We start from the raw sequence: 20,572 nt of genomic DNA, 5'->3' as shown, positions 1-20,572 counted from the left end.
GCAATCTTAACATTGTATTATCCATGTGTCTATGATTGTTAATCAAGTCACTTAAAATTAATATTTCCATGTCTCACAATCCAAACTGTTACAGAAGTTTTTTGTTTTGTTTTGTTTTTTTTTAAAGCATGACAAGTAGAAGTTGTTGGATTTGTGTTTGTTTTGCTGTTCATATTTTCACCAAAAAAAAAAAGGCATTATAGTTTGTCCTATCCAAGCACAATTCACATTGCTATTGAATAGTACACTTGAGCTGTATTAAAAATCTCCTGAACCAAACATTATCTGACAGCATCATTGGCAGATGAATATTTTTCTCTTTGCTAATAGCTCTGTCTAAGCAGCAGGACCAAGAAATTAATTTTAATGTCTCCAGAATGAATGATTGGCTTTGTATGAACTTAAACTGCAGAAATATTGTGTCAGATATTAGACTTTATGGTAAATATCACATCCAGTGTCCATCTGGCTATGAAGATATAAGGCTAGTGCCTCAATGCCTGCCTTCATGAATGCCTTGACAACAAATTATAACTTGGAGCCAAGCTTCAACCTTGCCAGGGCATTGCCTTGCCTAGTTTCAAACTTCTGAAGACCTCCCAGCTCCATAATTGGGTCCACTTGGCAACCACACATAGCAGATTTCTATCTCAATTTATGGGTAGGACAGCCACAGGTCTGCCTCAAGTTTACCTGCACAGTCCTTATTTCACATTTCTTTATCTTTTTGTAAAATATTTTTTCCATTAAGTACTAAGTGTTCTTTTATGAGAAAAATACGTATGTAGGTTCTGTTTTACTGAAAAACTTCAGGCCCAGGACCAAAGATGGGAAACAACGACCCTGGCTCCTGAGGCCGTTGTTCCTTCTGGTGTTCCATGCTGCCTCCCTTTCTTCCATTGCACATTGAACATACCTTTTTGATGGCACTCACCATTAACCTCAGTATGATTATGGCTAGCATCAACTGAAAACTTTCTGTATGATAAGCAGCTCATCTACATCGTCTCAAATATCCCAAGAACAAATTTGACACAGGTACTACTATTACCCATATTTCACAGTTGAGTAAACCGAAACAGAAAGATTAACTCTCTTCCAAGCAACACAGCTGGAAAATGGCAGAGTCCAGGCTTAGCCCCAGATCCATCACACCACAGAGCTACATGACTTAACTACCACGTTGACTCACACTGCTCGTGTAATTCACTCAAGTGCTTAAAGGCATTGCTTCTGAATGTCCCACCTGCCCACTGACTAGGATACTCCAACTACTTCACGCGGATTCTCTGATTCTGACAAATGGTTTGAACTATAATGTGCTGTATTCTGCCATATTTGCTAGAATCCATGTTTGGCTTTATCTTCCCACCTCTCTGCCTATGAAATATCATATCTGAGTTTCCACTTCCTTCCTGTCTCTTCCCTCCTGCTGTATTTTGCTAATCCAAGCCCAGCTGCATGCTGAGATAGAACAGTGATTAACAGAAAACTTACATGTGTATTTATGTCCCATGTAGGTGGAAAAACCTCCTCATGATCACAGCAGGGAAAAAACACAGCCATGCTGGTTGCACCTTTTGACCTAGTCTTTGCTGTGCTCACATCCTATTGTATGTTGAATTGTACGGATTTTGGACTTTGTATAAGAGAATAAACTATACCTGGCATCATAAAAACTGGGAGAAAGGGTAAATGGTGCAGAAATGCCCACTATAGACAAAAATGTGAGATAGGCAATTTGTCTCTGGCCCATTCATACTTCTTTTGAAGGCCTTTCTTCTGCATCAAGGCTTTATTTTACCTTCATTCTTAAAGGCTATTTTAGGAAAGAATAAGTCCCTGGTTGGTAGTTATTTTCTTTATACTAAAGATATTATTCCATTGTCTTTTTGTTTCCAATTGTCACTGTTATAAAGTTAGCGGTCTGTCACTTCTTAAAAGATAATCTGTTACCTACCTACCCACACACTCCTTTTACTGATTTTAACACTGTTTTTTCCTTAGTTCTTTTTGATGAGGATGCCTTTTTTATTTATTCTGCTTGGCTGTTTTTCTTTTTTGGGATTCTTGTTTCTGTAAATTGACATCTTTCATCAGTTTTGGAAAATTTCTTCATGTCTTCAAATATTGTTTCTACTTTGTCTCTCTCCTTTCTTTCTGGAACTTGAAATAAATATATGTTATACCTTTTCTATGAATCCTATATGCATCTTACCCTCTTGTGTATTATTCATCTTTTTAGTTATCCATGCTTTATTCTGCATAGATTCTTTTGACCTATTTTCCAGTTCACTATTTCTCTCTTCAGCTCTGTCTAATCTGTCTAATTTGCTAATAAATGCTTCAACTGAGGTCTTTAATTTGGCTATTGTCTTTATCAGTTCTAAAATTATTAGTTGGTTCTTTTTCATATTTGCTAGGTCACTTTTTATATTTGGCAGTCCCTTGCTGAAAGTTTTATGTTTTAAGTTTGACTTTTATCTCCATGAGTTTGGTAATCATCATTATTTAACAACCTGTGCCTGGTAATTTTAGTATCTGATCTGTCATATTAGTGAGTTTGTTTCCATTTTGTGTTGTTTATGTATGTTATTCATGTTATATTGAATCATCTTGTACCTAAATATCTTTGATTGTGTGCTGGCTATTGCATATGAAAGATTATTGGTAGAAATGAAGTCTAAGATAATTTTATCTCCCTTCAAAGAAGGTTTTAAATTGCCCTTTTTTTTTTTTTTGTGCCATATTCCAGATGCCTGGAAGCATTAGCAATACAGGATCCCCTCTCATGATTCCAAGACTTGAGATTTTGTGGGGACAGGCAGTGACTCAAACCTGGAATGCAATATCTCCGAAGGCTGTTTTACTTTCATTTTACCAGGATATGGGCTAGCTTACCATAATTCTCACCCTCAAACTTGGGTCTTCTTTGTCCTGAGAACTCACAGATGTGCTGTTTTCTGGATTAGCAAACCCTATAACAAAAGTAGTCCCCAGTGCTAGGCTCACATCTCTCTGTTCTTGGCTCCAAAATGCCACATTACCTTGTGAGTTCTATTTTTTAAAAGCCATTCAAATTTTTTTAGTTTTCTTCATTAGTAGAGTTGATCCAAGTTAATATTATGGAAAATCTTACAGTTTGTATAGTACTTTGTCTACTTAAACTCTGAAGACTCATTTAGAAGGTTAATATGCAGTCATAAATGAACTGACATTTTAAGTGACTCATGATCTAATATTGTAAAATAATACTTGAAATCATACCATTAGAGTAGAATACTGTAGAAACTTTTGAGTTTTCTTGAGTCAAATTTGAAAGAAACTAGCCAGTTGGAGTTCGTGTAGGATACTTTCAGGAAATTAAAATAAAAAGATCCATTAACCAAGAGAATCTAACTTATATTTGGATAAAATGCTTATAAATACAATGTGAAAGGTGGAAAACCTTTTTTAGAAAATCGGGTAACCAAGCAATGTAAATCAAAAAGAAAAAGAAAACCTCAAAATAAAATATCATTCACTTACATGAAGCACAAAGTATTAGTTTCAGGTAAGAATGGATAGGAGTAGCAGAAACGTTTTGTCATCTCACTAACTAATGAAGGAGCCCTGGTGGCACAGTAGTTAAATATTTGGCTGTTAACCCGCAAGGTTTGCATTTCAAATCCATCAGCTGCTCCATGGGAGAAAGATGTGGCAATCTGCTTCTGTAAAGATTATGGCCTTGTAAACCCTGTGGAGCTATTCTACCCTGTCTTATAAAGTCACTGTAAGTCAGAATTGACTTGATGGCAGTGGGTCTGGTTTTTGTTTTGGACCAACTAATAGTCATATACCTTCTCCTCCACTACCATCACCCAACCTGTTCTTTTCTATCAAACACTATTTGAGCAAGTAGCAGACAGAGATAAGCTGACCTCAACAAAAGTAGAACCCTGTGAGACAGAGGCTGAATAACAACTGATCTATGATAAACCTGTTTCACCCTGCCAGATACTTTCCAATCTCCCTTGGCAGTGATATATAAGGCAGGAGGGGGCTTCTGTGAAAATGTTGACTTTCTGATTACAGAAAAAAAAACAGAAACAGCTGACACTATTCTTTCTCCCTTTCTCTAGATTTGAACTCAGACAGGATGTTTAAAACTTCTACAGATATTTTTTGACCATGATATAACAAATACAAAATGAAGATCCGACAACTAAGGATAATTGAGCAGAAACTGAGTTGTTAAACAAATCCTAAAATTATCTACCTCCTGATTTGTTGATAGATCCCACCTAAATGTCCTTATGGTTTAAGTTACAAATAGTTGGGTATTCTATTACTCGACATTGAAAAGATCCAAAACTAATACATACACTAAATGAGCTCCATATGGCAGTGCTTTGACCCAGCTATGACTGGAGACAAAGCTTGAAGTTTTTGTCACTTACCGTAATACAAGAGTCCTGAGGTTCAAGATCAATGTCTGTGAAGTTCAAGAGAACACGGTAATTTCTTTCAACCTGAATGACCCAGGAACACTCAGTGTTACTTCTGTAAGGACTTGGGTAATTTGGAGAATGAATCTCTCCACTGGGAGTCTTGAAAATTCCACCACAACCTATGAATGAGAAACATTCAAAAATGAGAGGACTCTCTGACATATAAAACTCTACACCATTTCCTATTACCATAGACCAATTTTTTTGTTTTTTCTTTCTTACCCACCAGGTTTATTTAGTCTATACTAAACATCTTAAGAGAGCTCTGATGGTGCAATGATTAAGTAACTACAGGACCATTTCACCATAAGTAATCTGTTCCTATTGTTTACCATTTGCTTTCCATGATTAATAATAATGGCTTTCTCTTTGCCAACACTGTGTATGTGTCTCAGTGTGTGGCTCGATAATACTGGATAAACGTAACACCCATGGAGTGGTTGGTACCACTGGGTGAAATCTTCATTCTTAGCAGTTTTATTGCTGTCTAGACGTCTGAGGCACAGTCTGTCTGCACGTCTGAGGCACAGTCTGTCTGCATGTGCAATGTAGGCAGACAGATAGACAGATATCAACCAATAATGGAAAAAATTCAGTATTATTTTCTAATAATAAAGAACAATTTCTGGATAATCTAAACACTAAATTTTTTTTTTTCTGATTAAATTCATGCATTTCTAACTTTAGGAGAGATCTAACACACTATATTATCTTACAGTAGAAGAAGTGGGGCCATCTGATGGCCTGGGTTCACATCTCTGCTTAGCTGTACGACTTTGAGCAAGTCACTAACTTCTCTAAATTTAAGTTTCATCATTAGTAAAATGAGGATATGAAATGTACTTTCTTGGCAGGATTAAATGAAATAATTCTTATAAAATAGAAAAATGTCTGGCTTATAGTAAACAGTCAACAAATATGGCTATTTTTAGTAGTTGTATAGGTTACCCACTAAAATATTTTGTGCCATAGCTTGTCGTATAAGCATCTGTACCAGCAAATTTATATAGACTGCCTAAAACCTTGGGCAGAAAGTCACTATATAACACACAGTAATTTCTTGGAATTCACAAATCCAACGTTTTCCTTTCTGGCATTTGCCAAGAATCCAGGCATCTATACTAAGGCGTGGGGTAATTTACCAGTTTGCTGATGCACCAATCTCAGGCTGGTGAGTAGGCCCAAGTCCCTTGGAGACTAAATAAGTCAAGCCAACCACTGTGCGTCCATACTCACCTTGGACTTGCATAGTCTAGTTTTCACATATGCATTGACTTTTAAGAAGTTAAACTCTATCATAATTTTTTTAAGGGAAGATTATATGCCAAAGCAGTAGTCACCATCTGGGAAGTCACGAAGTTGTCAAGACATCGCCTTCATCATACCTCTCTCCAGTCATTTGATGAACTTGTGACAAGGGCTCAGTTTAAGCACTTTGGGGTCTTTTCTTGGTTCACTTACCTCCAGGGACCGCTTGCCATGAGACATTGAAGCCTCTGCCGTTTATGGAGCTATCAGTCTTAAATCGTATTGCTAGCTCATTTCCTGTGCTGGAGACCTGCATAGGGTTTTCAGATGATCTTTGGGCACACAGCTGGGCTATTCTGGGAGAGTGGAAATCGGGACCTCCATAGACCTAAGATAGAGTATAGAAAAAAGGGCTCAAGTTAAGGGATATATTTAAGCAATTACAACTCTTCCCCTGGCTCCCTTTTACCTCCAGCTCTTGGATTCTATTATGATTAGATATTACAACCTCACCTTCACCAGGTGGGAATGAACTGTAAACTCGAGCTGCACTTTTTAAGGGCACTCCTCTGTCTTAGGAACACATAAGTCAACCGTCCAAGAAATGCCTGCTTGTTTCATTCATCATTTAGAATTATAGAGCTGAACTGAGTAAACTGTTTCAAAACCTTTCCTCTTTTTTCTGTCTTTAGGGGATTTCCCGCTTTCTTTGGCAGAGACTGTAGAGAAAATACAGTATCAAGTCTGATTTTCTAATTTCTATAGCACATATGGAGGAGCCCTGGTGGTGCAGTGGTTAAGCACTCGACTGCTAACCGAAAGGTCTGTGGTTTGAACCCACCAGCCACTCTGTGGAGGAAAAATGTAGCAGTCTGCTTCTGTAAAGATTACAGCCTTGGAAACCCTATGGGGAAATTCTACTCTGTTCTATAGTGTTGCTAGGAGTCGGAATTGACTTCGACAGTAACGGGTTTGGTTTATAGCATACACAAACAACGTTAACATAAAGACACTTTATTTATAAAAGTTTTCACTGAAGACTATTCATCTCCCAGTTATATTGTTAGGATTTTCCACCTACTCTGAAGCCTGAATATTTTATAAAATTAGTCTTTAAGCTTCTTCAGAGATAGTAGAAATAACAACTATAAGTGTGTTTTGGAATATCCCCAAGAAGGGACTCCTACAGATACTCCCTATACCTACTGTCATCATGTCCACTCCCAGGAACCTGACCAATATCACCAAACTGCTACTCAGGAATGACCCCACACTGTGACCCACAATCTGGATGGCTCCCTCTAGATCCATCTCACTTGGCGTCAGGCCTCCTAAAAAAAAAAAAAAAAAATGGCTCCCCCAAATTACAACTATCTTGATTGGGGTCCATAGCCTCAGTGACACATTCCTCCTAGTAAGTGTCCCCATGGTCTCATTCATATACAGCATCCTGCAGGCAAGCTCAGCCCAGCCCAGGCCTCCAGGATACCTCACACACAGGTTCCTCAGTCTCCCCTGGGCCCTGCTTATATAGTGTACATATGTGCGTGTGTGTGTGCGTGTGTGTCTGTGTGTATGAGAGAGAGAGAGAGAATGAGTGTGGTAAAAGTTAGGGGTAGAAATAAACAGAAGAGCTCTTGTCAAACTTGAACTTACAGAAGAGACTATCTGCTATCTGCATCCTTCACAACCTGTCCCCTTGCACATAACGGGCCAGAACCAGGAGAAGCAGCTGCAGGTGAGGTTTGTGCACAGGGCCAGCACCCTCCCACCTCTCCAACCTGTGCCCGCTTCCCACCTCTATGTCACTCTCTCCGCATTCCTCAGGCACCCTCACCCTTGCCCGTCCTCTGTCAAGCTGACCGATAAGGGAATCACTCAAGTGTTCTCTGGGGAGAGCAAAACAGAACAAGAAGCCTACTTTTGGTGAGGAGTATGTGATTTGAATCTATAATGATTTCTTTGTCTGATTAATTCCCCCCAGCTATGAGGGAAAGGCCAAAATGAATGAAACTGCTGTTCCACAGAGGGCTGAGCGCAAGGACTGTAATTGCAAAGGAATGAAGCAGGCTGACTGCTTGGGGCTGGTTTTCATTAGGAGGAGCTGATGTTTGTGTGGCCTCCCAAGTCCCATCAAACACAGGACTTTAGGAAGAGCCCTGTGTGGCCTTCTACACGTACACATATGCAAATGGGGAAAGAAGATGAAGACGGCAAGGAGCCTTCCTCACTTTTGTTTTGTGTTCTTTCACATTTCCATGATAGCCCTGGAGCAGCACCCCAGCCTTAAACTGACAGCCTGTGCTTCTAATCATCTAAGCCCAACAAACAGCACATATTTGGAGAGAACATTGCACGCGAGGGTTTAGTTCTAACAATGAAAACTCACACGTTGGCAAAATATTCTTTGTTTTCCTTGCTCATGGGATCCCTTGAGATCACAGACATAATGGGTACGAGTTGGCTGGGCCTAGAAACCTCCTGGAGAACAAATGCTGCCATTTTTAACATTCTTTGCTTCCCCTCTTACTGGGCTGCCCACATAAACGACCATTGCCGAGAGACCAGACCGAGCAAAGTGCCCGAACTAAGCAATTGTCTCGGTTTATTGCACCAAGGCGTGGATTTCCTTTTCTGCTTTATGCCTGTTCAGGCTGTTCTCTATAGAGCATTCACAGACCGAAGCAAAACCAACCAGAGTGTTTCCATGACAAAAACAATAGAATGGTGCTTTTGGCTTCCACATGACTCTTAAAAAGTTGGAAAGAATTTCAGGGTGTGTTTCATTCGACTGTAGCATATGACTAAAGTGTAGGAGAGAAAGATCTGGACTGATGATCAGAGATTAAAAAAAAATGTGATTTTAGTGACTGCTCAGGGTAGAGAACATTTCAAAGCCTATGGTTTTAATTTGTTTTGAACATTTCTTTCTGCTCTGTTAGCTCCATTTATTGTTACAATCAAGTCAGCATTCCAGGCTTATGAGTAACCAAGCACTGTTGCTTTATGCAACCGGCCATTTTCTGGACACTGATTTTTGAGGGGAAAAAAACTCCTGGTTAAACTTGGTGAAACCCAGGTAAAGCCTTATGCCTGGTGACAATAAGGTCTTACTCAGCTGCACTCAACAGAATATGAAAAAAAAAACGTGCAGGCTGAACACAAATGAGTCAAGAGAGTCAGCGATGTTTCTAGACCACACATCCCCCAGGGTAACAAATTTCAAAGTCCACTGCTAACACATTATCAACCTCTAAGGTCTGAGTGATGGAAAAAAAAAAATCATTTTATCACTATCAGTCCAAATGTATCACAGCGCTTTCCACCTGAGTTGAACATTTGCGGAGTCAAAGTAGTTGAAGCAAGACTTCTAAGCAAAAAGTAAGAAAAAAAAAAATACCTTCCCCCAAACATTTGATTAAGGACCTCAAAACATTCTCTCAAGCCCTGCTTTTGTGGGAGGCTACTGCAGTGTCAACTTGTCCTAATAAAAGCCTGAGCAGGCTGCAGCCTCTCCCCTCAGCCATTTCTGTGCAGGCACAGGACACTCCCCTGAATGCTGCTGCCTGGAGTCCCTGATTTTGTCCCTCTGTACCCAAGGGTGCTTTCAGGGAACAGACCCAGTCTTTGCTTTCTCACGTAATGGGTGTGACACAACTCAAAGCACAATGAATCCATTTACATTTTGCCAAGTGGGCAACAATCACACGTACTTTGGAATATGAAAATGAAGGGCTCAGAACATTGCACATTGCTGCAGAAAATCTACTGCCAGCCCTTTGTAAGCGTTATGGTGGTTTTATGCAATCATGAAAAACCGTTGCTTGCAAGGGGGCCCTCTGACTAGTCCACATGTGAGTGTCATTCCTACTTCACACTGTAAGTGTGAATACTGGAGACATCTTGTTTTTTCCTGTTTTAAAAAAAACTTGCTGGTCCTCTGAGATGACTTGGCAAAAGTCCTTACATGCAGACTGGGATGGGTTTTGACCCAAGGATATCAGCTCTGTACGACTCCTTTAAAGAGACCTGAGCTAGTAAAACTAATTCCTAGTGACTGCATTCACTCCATGAGGGGATGATAGCGGAACTTCATTTTTTAAAGAAATAACTTATTTTGTGATTTAATAAAGTTTTTAAGTGTTAAAGTTACCCATAAAATATATGCCACTCATTTCACTATCCTGCACATTGCACTTATCTATGGTTTTGTGGTGGATTATATGAAATGTTGAATAGTGAGCAGGTTCAGTTCTTAGCTCTTCCACTTACTATCCATGTGGTCATGGAAAAGCCCATTAATCTTTCTCAGCCTCAGTTTTGACAACTGTAAAATGGGGACAAAAATCTCCTCTTATCTCACAGGGTTATTTAGCATTCAAACGCAGAAAACAGATGTAAAAATTCCTTCCTAAATAACCATGGATGTGAGTTATTCTGATGTGTTCAGTCAGAGATTTGGTTGCTTTCATTCATTCCATAAATATATTGTGAGTGTTTACTATTCTCTGCCCAGTAAACTGCATAGTGCTCTGGGACTAGGGATATAGCAGTTAAAAAAACAGAAGGAAAATGGGGAGAAGAAGAAGGGAAGAGGAGGAAGTAGGAGAAAAAGAAAAAGAAGAGAGAGAAGGAGAAGAAAACATCCAAACACCCAACCCTCATGGAGTTTAAATTCTACTAGATATAGAACACTTGCCATGATATGTTCTAAAAAAAAAAAAAAACCCGCTGCCTTAGAGTCAAGAATCCAACTTATAGGGACCCTATGAGTCTATGAACAGTCCCAATAGCGGAAGTAAAAGGATTTTTATGTGCACTTGGAAGTCATTAGGTTTTGCAGACAGTTCAAAGTTTATGTACATATACCCTAATGACATTGTTATTGTTGTTGGGTGCTGTCAAGGCGATTTCAGCTTATGGCAACCCCATGTGACGGAGTAGAATTTCACCATAGTTCTTTATGGAAGCAGATCACCAGGCTTTTCTCCTGTGGAGTGGTTGGTTGGGTTCAAACTGCCATTCTTTCAGTTGGCAGCGAGCACGTAACCATCTGCACCACTCTAATGACTAGATAGGAGCCCTGGTGGTGCAGTGGTTAAAGCACTTGGCTGCTTACTGAAAGGTTAACAGTTTGAACCCACCAGCTGCTCCGCAGGAGAAAGATGTGACAATCTGCTTCTGTAAAGATTACAGCCTTGGAAACCGTATGGGGCAATTCTACTTTGTCCTACAGGGTTGCTTATGAGTCGGAATCCACCTGAAGGCAAGGGTTTTTGTTTGTTTGTTTGTTTGTTTAATGACTAGATTCCTGCAATAATAAGCTGATTATAATAAGCTTTGGGGCCTAAGATTCTCAAAAAGGTTATCTTAATTTTTGGCAGGAGTGTTGAAAAACTATCCTTATCCTCAAATGCCTGACACTTTTTAACGTAAGAAAATAGCCATCTGGAGTAGAGTTTTTTGTGCCCCACACTGGGTCAACCCACCTCAGATCTCAGCTGCCCGTGTGGTGGGCAGTTCTTGTGCTTGCTGCCAGTGTCCCACCTCAAGCACCCACCTACTCTCTGCACTCTGCCACACAAATATTTTTTTCTAAGGAAGAATGGGGCAATCCTCTACCAACAGGAATAGGAGTTGGGGGACCAATGCTTCAGTGGCAGGTCCTTCAGAGGGACAATTCTGAGAAGCAGTCCGTGTTGGCTCTTGGAGGGTTCCAGCAGGATAGAGCCCCAGTTAATCATAGGGGCACCCTTTATTGGCTCTTTCACTCTTTCACTCACCCAGTTCTCTCGTTCTTGCTTCCTGGGATCACTACCTAATTAAGACATTAACCCCATATTCCTGCAAACATGTTATTCATGAAAGGCTTTTATCTAATAGTATGAATAGAACAGTGTTGGATACGGGAAAAGATTTAGAAATGTTTGCACAGTGATTTCCCATTCTACCCCAAATCTTAGAATGTGCCAAAGAAAAACAGTCTAAATTCTTACCTCCAGGGAGTCATAGTTGCAGCTTGCATGATACTCCACGTCAAAGTCATGGATGGTGAGCTGAATGCTAGTCCCAGGGGCTGTCTTAATATACCAGATACACTCCTTGTTGGGTGGGTACCTGTTGGGATACCCTGGGCTGCTGAAGGAACCTATGTCGCCAGACAGCTCCCCACCACAACCTGTTAAAAGAGCAAGGCTCTGTCAATTTAAAGTAGGCATCAGCAACTGAAAAAAATTCAAATATTTAACTAATAAAAAGGCAACAGAAAATACCAACAGTTAATTTAGGAGAAAAATCATAAAATTCTAGTAGTCATAATTATATAGTTATAAATCATGGCTACAACTTTTTTCAAAAAGCATCGATTACATTGTTTGGTACAGTAATCCTCAGTTATTCTCATTTCATCAAGTCTCTCATAAATTCCTTTCAAAATGTCATTATAATTTTTATATTTTCTTCATTATATTTCAGTAAGAAGTCTGGATAATGTGAGCAGTGTTGGAGAGTTAATCTCCACATCCCTGGGTCTTCAGTTTTCTTATATATAGGACTACAAGTTTGGGATACATTATTTCTAAATCACCTTCATATTAATGACTAGAATTCTAAGTGCTCAAAAATCATTAGCTTTGTACTAATGGCTGTACAAAAAAAAGATCTGGCCAAAAGCATAATCCATGAAAGAAAAAATATTGATAAGTGAGACTTCATTAAAATTAAAAAAAAACATCTACTCTGTGAAAGACACTGTTAAGAGAATGAAAAGGCAAGCTACAGAATAGAAGAAAATCTTTGAAAAGCACATATCTGATAAAGACCTATAACCAAAATAGACAAAGAACTCTTAAAACTCCATAATAGGAAAACAAACTATCTAATTGCAAAATGGGCAAAAGGTCTGAACAGACACTTCACCAAAGAAGATATAGGGATGTCAAATAATCATACGAAAAGATGCTCAACATCATGTGTCGATGGGAACTGAAAATTACAACAGCAGTGAACTATCACTATACACCAATTAAAAAGGCTAAAATCCAAAACCCTGACAACATCAAATGCCAACGAGAATGTGGAGCAACAGGAACTTAAACTCATTGCTAGTGGAATGCATAATGGAACAATCATTTTGGAAGACAGTTTGGCAATTTCTTGCAAAGTTAAACATATGTTTACCATATGACCCAGCAACTGTGCTCTTAGTTATTTACCCAAAAGTTGAAAATTCATCTCCACACAAAGGAACTGCCTACAAAAAGCTGTTTATAGCAGCTTTATTCAAAATTACCTAAAACTAGAAGTAACCAAGATGTTCTTCATTAGGTGAATGAATAAACAAATGGTGGTACATTCACAGAATGGAGTATTACCCAGCAAAATGAGCTACAAAGTCACGAAAGGTCAGGGAGGAGCCTTAAATGCATATTGTTAAGTTACAGAAGCCAGCTTGAAAAATACTATGTGCCATATGATCCCAACTATATGACATTTTGGAAAAGGCAAAACTATAGAAATAGTAAAAAGATCAGTGGTTACCAGGAGTTGGGGTGGGAGGAATAAATAGGTGGAGCCTGGGACATTTTTAGAGCAATGAAACTATTCTCCATAGTACCATAATGGTGGAAACAGGGCATTATGCATTTGTCAAAATCCACAGAACTTCACAACACAAAGAGTGGCCTCTAATGTTTTAGGGACTTTAGTTAGTAATAATGTATTGATACTGGTTTAACAGTTGTAACAAACGTATCACATTAATGCAAGATGCTATAATAGGAGAAACAGTATGCAGGTGAAGGGGGGGTATATGGAAACTCTTAGTATGTTCTGTGCAATTTTTTTGTAAGCTTAAAACTACTCTAAAAAATAAATTCTATTTTTTAAGAAAGTAAATGATAAGTCCTGACCCGGGAACTTATATCTAATTTTTAAAAATCCAGCAAATATGTAAGAAAAAAAAAGTAAAAATATACACGTTCCACCAAATTGATCCCAAAGGAAAAATATGTTGTTGTTGTTGTTGTCAGGTGCCGTTGAGTCGGTTCCAACTCATAGCGGACTTATGCACAACAGAAAGAAACACTGCCCAGTCCTGTGCCATCCTTACAATTGTTGTTATGCTTGAGGTCATTGTTGCAGCCACTGCGTCAATCCACCTCATTGAGGGTCTTCCTCTTTTCCGCTGGCCCTGTACTCTGCCAAGCATGATGTCCTTCTCCAGGGACTCATCCCTCCTGACAACATGTCCAAAGTATGTAAGACACAGTCTCGCCATCCTTGCTTCTAAGGAGCATTCTGGTTGTACTTCTAAGACAGATTTGTTCGTTCTTTTGGCAGTCCATGGTATATTCAATATTCTTCGCCAACACCACAATTCGAAGGCATCAACTCTTCTTCGGTCTTCCTTATTCATTGTCCAGCTTTCACATGCATATGACGCTATTGAAAATACCATGGCTTGGGTCAGGCACACCTTAGTCTTCAGAGTGACATCTTTGCTCTTCAACACTTTGAAAAGGTTCTTCACAGCAGATTTTCCCAGTGCAGTGAATATCTTGATTTCTTGACTGCTGTTTCCATGGCTGTTAATTGTGGATCCAAGTCAAATGAAATCCTTGACAACTTCAATCTTTTCTCCAAGGAAAAATATAGAAGCATATATTTTATTAATGATTATTTTTCATTTCTTTATATCCTTAGAAAGAAATTAAGGCAAGTCATTACAACAATCGAATGTTGCAACATGTATTACCTATTTTAATACCCATAGTAACTACATGAGGTAGGTCTTATTATTGCCTGTATTTCTCAGATGAAAAAATCAGTGCAAACAGAGGTCAAATGGCTTTCCATAGTTACCTATCTTGTAAGTGGTGGAGCTAAGATGTGAACCCAGGCAGTCTGACTATGCCAGAGTTCTTAACTACTGTACAGGCTCCCAAGCAGTTTATAGGAATTCTGACAGAGATTTCAGTATGGAGAAGGGAGAGAAAACTTTAAGGAAGAAGTAAAATTTGAGGAAAGCATATGAAAAACAAAACAAACAAAAAGATACATTACCGTGTTTCCCACTAACAATTTTTGATGACTATTTATAAATATAAATATATGGAAACCCTGGTGGCTAGTGGTTAAGTGCTATGACTGCTAACCAAAGAGTTAGCAGTTAGAATCCACCAGGCGCTCCGTGGAAACTCTATGGGGCAGTTCTACTCTGTCCTATAGGGTCGCTATGAGTCCGAATCGACTGGACAGCACTGGGTTTGGTTTTTTTTTTTTGGTTTGGTATATATAAATATGGAAACCCTGGTGGTGTAGTGGCTAAGTGCTACGGCTGCTAAACAAGAGGTCGGCAGTTCAAATCCGCCAGGCACTCCTTGGAAACTTTATGGGGCAGTTTTACTCTGTCCTATAGGGTCGCTATGAGTCAGAATCGACTCGACGGCAGTGGGTCTGGATTTTTATATATATAAATATAAATACATATATATATCCCCCCCCAAAAAAAAAACAAACCTCTTGCCTTCGAGCCGATTCCAACTCATAAAGGCCTTATTTGACAGAGTAGAACTGCCCCACAGGGTTCCCAAGGAGCAGCTGGTGGAGTCCCACTGCCAACCTTTTGGTTAGCAGCCATAGCCCTTAATCACTACACCACCAGGGTTTCCATATACACATATATATATATATCGCCCCTGTTAATATTTCTGGGCTTCCTTTTCTAATTTTTCAGAATATTCTTATTGGTTGGTCAGTTCTTCCAAACAACTTCTCTTACTCTGCCACAAGGCTTTTCATGTTTAAAAACAATGGCGTCTCCTCACTCCCCTACAAATAAATGTGCACTTTTACATCAATGAAATTAAACTATCATAACTTACAAAGTAAGGTACTAGATCTGAGATCTACTATCACCGTAGGCAAATTTCTCCTGGATGATGATTTTTTTTAAGTTACCAAAAGGAAAAAAAAATTCTCCATACGTTTACAGAATCCTCACTTAATTGAAAAGGCTGCTGAGGAGAATACGAAGAAGAATCTTAGTTTGCCAAATAAAGCTGATTCCGGCTCAAAATGCAGTCATCTTTCCTGCATCCATTTGAAAACATCTGCATTTTCAAACTTTAAATTTGTTGCGCAGGACAATATCTTTCATGTGTCCTATAAAGTTCCTACTTTTATTTCAGTTAAATTAAAGCCCTATGAAAATGTGGTTTAAAATGAGCTGTGCTGACATTGTTTATAGTTTGTGGTGAATGTTAAAAAAAAAAAAAAAGACCTAAAGCCATAAAAGATTAGAAAATATTTTTCTGACTATAAAAACACATGGAAAATATTCCTGAAGCCAAAATCAGCAGAGATAGTACACATTCTCAGTACCACCGTACAACCCCGGGGAGCATTGCCCACAGTGCATTCCACAGAACAACACTCCCTGGGGTTGTACAACTTGGTGGTCCAGAAATCATGTTAAGATATACCACCTTTCGCTAAAATACATTATAGGTAAGCAAAGTCATTGTTACCCTGATATATATATGGAACCCTGGTGACTCAGTGGTTAAGAGTTCAGGCTGCTAACCAAAAGTTCAACAGTTCAAATCCACCATCTGCTCCTTGGGAACCCCATGGGGCATGCAGTTCTACTCTGTCCTACAGGGTCGTTATGAGTTGTTTTTGAGTCTATATATATAGACATATATATATGCCAAACCAAAACCAAACCCATTGCCGTCGAGTTGATTCCAACTCATAGCGACCCTATAGAACAGAGTAGAACTGCCCCCTAGGGTTTCCAAGGAGCACCTGGTGGATTCGAACTGCTGACCTTTTGGTTAGCAGCAGTAGCTCTTAACCACTATGCCACCAGGGTTTTCAGGCATATGTATAAGCGTATATATATGTGTATATATATGTGTGTGTATATGTATATATACATACATAATTTGCTGCTGACATTTTCAGCTTATATGGTTCTTGATATCAGTTGTATTACATCAATAATCAAATGAAAAAATCTTTTGCAGAAAATAACTTTGTTGGCCATATGACATACAATAGAACAAAGAAATGGAAGTTTGGACATCTCACCTCTGCATTTTTATTTAGCTTCAGTTCATCAGACAATCTAATTCTATTTTTTAAATCACAGTTTATTTATCTAAAAATCTGTGTAACATTTTTTCCATTGTCTTTTCCAATTGTTTTATGTTTCCTTGTAAATTCCTTTGCAAATAACAGGATACTAATATTTTTTTTTTTTTTTTAATACCCTTAAGCTAGTCACTGTCAACTGGAACGGTAACATCAGATTCTTGGCACTCAGTGATGCTTTGAAAAATTACAGCACTGATGTTGTTTATCCACTTACAACTCTGGAGATTCACAGTGTGTACTTCTTCCCAAGATTTAAAATCTACAATAAACAACATTTGTAATTAAAAAAAAAAAAAAGCACCATTTTTATTTTTACGTATGTCATGGTCTGTTCTCAAAAATAGCATTTATGTGTATCTTTTCAAGAGAAATTAAAATTTAAAAATCAATTTAAATCAAAAGTGATACACTATTGGGGAAAAATACGTGTGTGATTGTGAGAAACACAATGAGACCGTTAAAGCTTGAAAACTCTTTAAGGTTTTCTTTTTCTTCTTCGTGCCGTCACTGTCTCTGAGGTTTAACATATTAACAGGTTACAAATGTGATTTAAAAGTTTGCATCGGGTGCAAAATAGAATGTATCCATTTAGTGGTGTTTTATGGTCAAAACTACAAAGTACTGAAAAATAAAGTGAATTCCTATAATTATGGTAGAAATTTAACTCCATCTTTGTTTTTCTAAATTGTGAAGAGTAAGAATATTTTACCAATTCCATTAATTCATTCATTTGATAAGTATTTCTTGAGTACATGCCATAGTATAGGTAGTGCTGTAGAAGCCAGGTGCATTTTAAAGTCTCTAGATAAATGGGTTTTCTCTTTTTAAAACAAAAGTCTTATTACCCATGTGCCCTCATGCGAGTCATTACATTATTTTTGCTTTTTCCTTCAGTTTGCAAAGGTTAATTTCAAAAAGTTCCATTTTGAAAAAACAATCAGTGAATTCTGATTGTTAATTGGTGGAGAATTACAAATAAAAATAAGTCATCATATTCAGTTGCTAAACAATATTTATAAATCTCTTAGTTTTGGAAATACAGCATTAGCCTAATTCTCTTCTAGTACTAATTTCTAATCAATGCACAGATGAGAGATTTTGATCAGCATTTAGCCAGTGATGCTACAATTTCCTTGGTGTCATTTTTTTCTCCTAGATTTTGAGAACTTTTGACCAGTCTGTAATTTGTATTAGGCAAAAGGGAATGTGTCAAAATATGTATTTTTTAAAATGAAAAGGATGATATCTATTTTTTTTTATGCTTTCTTACATTGACAAGGGAAATACACTCACCAGAAAATTAGGAAAATTTCTGTTAACCAAAAACTTTAAATATGCAATAGTTCTTTACTTAAGAAATTGAAGCTGTCATTAGGTTAACATGTTAAAACATGACTTTGGAATTGTGTAATTACAGATAAAAATGAATAATCATGAACTGACAGCAAAAGTTGAGATTTTTTTAAGTATAAATGAAAGTAAACAACAAATACAATTCACTTTAAGAGGTAGAGATTTTTTTTAAAGGAATATATACTGTGAGTTTTTAAATTATATTTATGGATTGCTGTCCACTTAATTAGTTATGAAAAAAAGGAGAGAGTCACAATAGAGGGAATACAATTTAGAACCCATATTAACACATAACATCCCATTGTCAGCCAAAAGAAATATCAGGACAATAAAAACATCTTATTGCCTGTAATTCTAAAGAGAAACATGCTCAAAATGCTGAAATGAATCTGAAGCTGAATACTTCAATTCTGCCTCATCAACAATTACTTGTTCATATCAGCTAGCAAGGAAACCCTGGTGGTGTAGTGGTTAAGTGCTACGGCTGCTAACCAAAGGGTCAGCAGTTCGAATCCACCAGGCGCCCCTTGGGAACTCTATGGGGCAGTTCTACTCTGTCCTTACAGGGTCACTGTGAGTCGGAATCAACTCGAGAGCACTGGGTTTGGGTTTATCAGGTAGCAAAGTTGTTCATTTTATTTGATTTGCTACTTCTGTACCACCTGTGGTATAGAGGGCATTTTGTATTATTTTGTTTTTTTAAAGGTTGTGGATTTCAAAAATACACTTATTTGGTAAGCTGCTTCACCTGTGTAGTTGTTATCAGTGTTGCTGATGTCTGATACAAACAAACTGCATAAACTCAGTTACAAGTTTCCTCATTTCCTTTCCTATTAAATTTATTTTAGGACAGGAAGGGGAAAAAAAGTGTTTTGTTCAGTGAACAATTTCTCTTGAAGCGTGGACTTTAGAGCTTGGCAATCTGTTACTGAAATACAGATTCTTCTGAACAAAAGTCATTGAATCTGTTTCCAAATTCATCCACCCATTTTGGTGATGGGAACAGTAAGGCTTCTGGAAAATCTCAGGTGTCTGCATTTCATTTAGAATGGCAATAAAGGTACAGACACACCTGCAAATGGTAAAACTTAAACAAAACTGCTGGAAAAAACACAGTTTGGCAGGCTCTAATTTTTATGGATTGAATTGTGTTCCCCCAAAACGTGTGTTGGAATCTTACCCCTCTCCCTGTGGATGTAATCCCATCTGTGAATAGTGTTTTCTTTGTTATGTTAATGATGCCATATCAGCACAGAGTGTGTCTTAAACCTAATGACTTTTGAGATATAAAAAGGGCAGAGTAGACACCCAGAGAAGTAAGCATAAAGGGGGACAAGATAGATGCCATGTGGAGATCTCCAAGAAGCTGAAACAAGAATTTTGCCCCAGAGCAAACAGAGAAAGAGAGACTTCCCCTAGAGCCAGTACGCTAAATTCAGACTTCTGGTCTTCTAAACCATAAGAAAATAAATTTCTGTTTGTTAAAGCCACCCACTTGTGGTACTTCTGCTACAGCCACACTAGATAACTAAGATAGAGGCTATGCAATAATTTAGAAAACCATGTCATTATCAGTAATGTCTGTGCATTTGAGTGTGACTTTGGCAAGCCTGGAAATGAGAGAAGTTATATCAACCAAAAAACCAAACCCGTTGTCATCAAGATGTTTCTAACTCATTGCAACTCTATGCGTTAAAGAGTAAAACCACTCCATAGGATTTTCCTGGCGTAATATTTACAGAAGCAGATCACCAGGCCTTTCTTCCACAGCTCTGTTGTGTGGGTTCGAACTGCCAACCTTTAGGTTAGTAGTCTGGTGCAAACTTTTTGTACCACTCAGGGACTGACCAGTTAGCAACCAATAGCTAAAAAAAAACATAATGTACAAGATGATACTTAGACTGCCATATCCTCTTCATCATCATGTTAGCTGTCTGGTTGAATAAATAATAAAATATCAGTAATCTAAAATAGAGGAGCCTGGGTAGTACTAGCGGTTTGCCATCAGTTGTTAACCCAAAGGTTGGCAGTTCAAACCCCCCAGCAGCTCCATGGAAGAAATGGCCTTGAAATCTGCTTTCATAAAGATTGCAGCCAAGAAAACCCTAAGGAGCAGTTCCTTTTTGTGACATGTGGTCGCCATGAGTTGGGGGCTGACTCAATGGCAGCTAACAGTAACAATCTACAACAGATGGCAATGATCTAGAAAAGCATTTTAAAGGTCTTTGTAAAGAAAACAATCATATGGTGAAAATACCAACCGAGGAGTGAACAATGGAGTGATGAATGAAGAGTTTTGAGAGTTCCATATTGAGGAAAAC

At 38.2% G+C, this 20,572-nt stretch overlaps 1 protein-coding gene across 1 annotated transcript in view; it reads right to left on the bottom strand.

Moving 5' to 3' along the window:
* Window positions 1-20,572, bottom strand: part of CUBN (cubilin) — a 341,241-nt gene that overhangs the window by 151,732 nt on the left and 168,937 nt on the right. Inside the window, exons 29-31 of the mRNA XM_049881914.1 lie at window positions 11,735-11,916; window positions 5,952-6,126; window positions 4,440-4,609 (exon numbers count right to left, since the gene is read on the bottom strand). Coding sequence (XP_049737871.1) covers window positions 4,440-4,609; window positions 5,952-6,126; window positions 11,735-11,916 — 527 coding nt within the window. The remainder of the gene's footprint in view (window positions 1-4,439; window positions 4,610-5,951; window positions 6,127-11,734; window positions 11,917-20,572) is intronic.

Source organism: Elephas maximus, chromosome 4 (genome assembly GCF_024166365.1).
Source record: "Elephas maximus indicus isolate mEleMax1 chromosome 4, mEleMax1 primary haplotype, whole genome shotgun sequence".
NCBI lineage: Eukaryota > Metazoa > Chordata > Mammalia > Proboscidea > Elephantidae > Elephas > Elephas maximus.
This window is presented reverse-complemented; position numbering and strand designations above follow the sequence as displayed.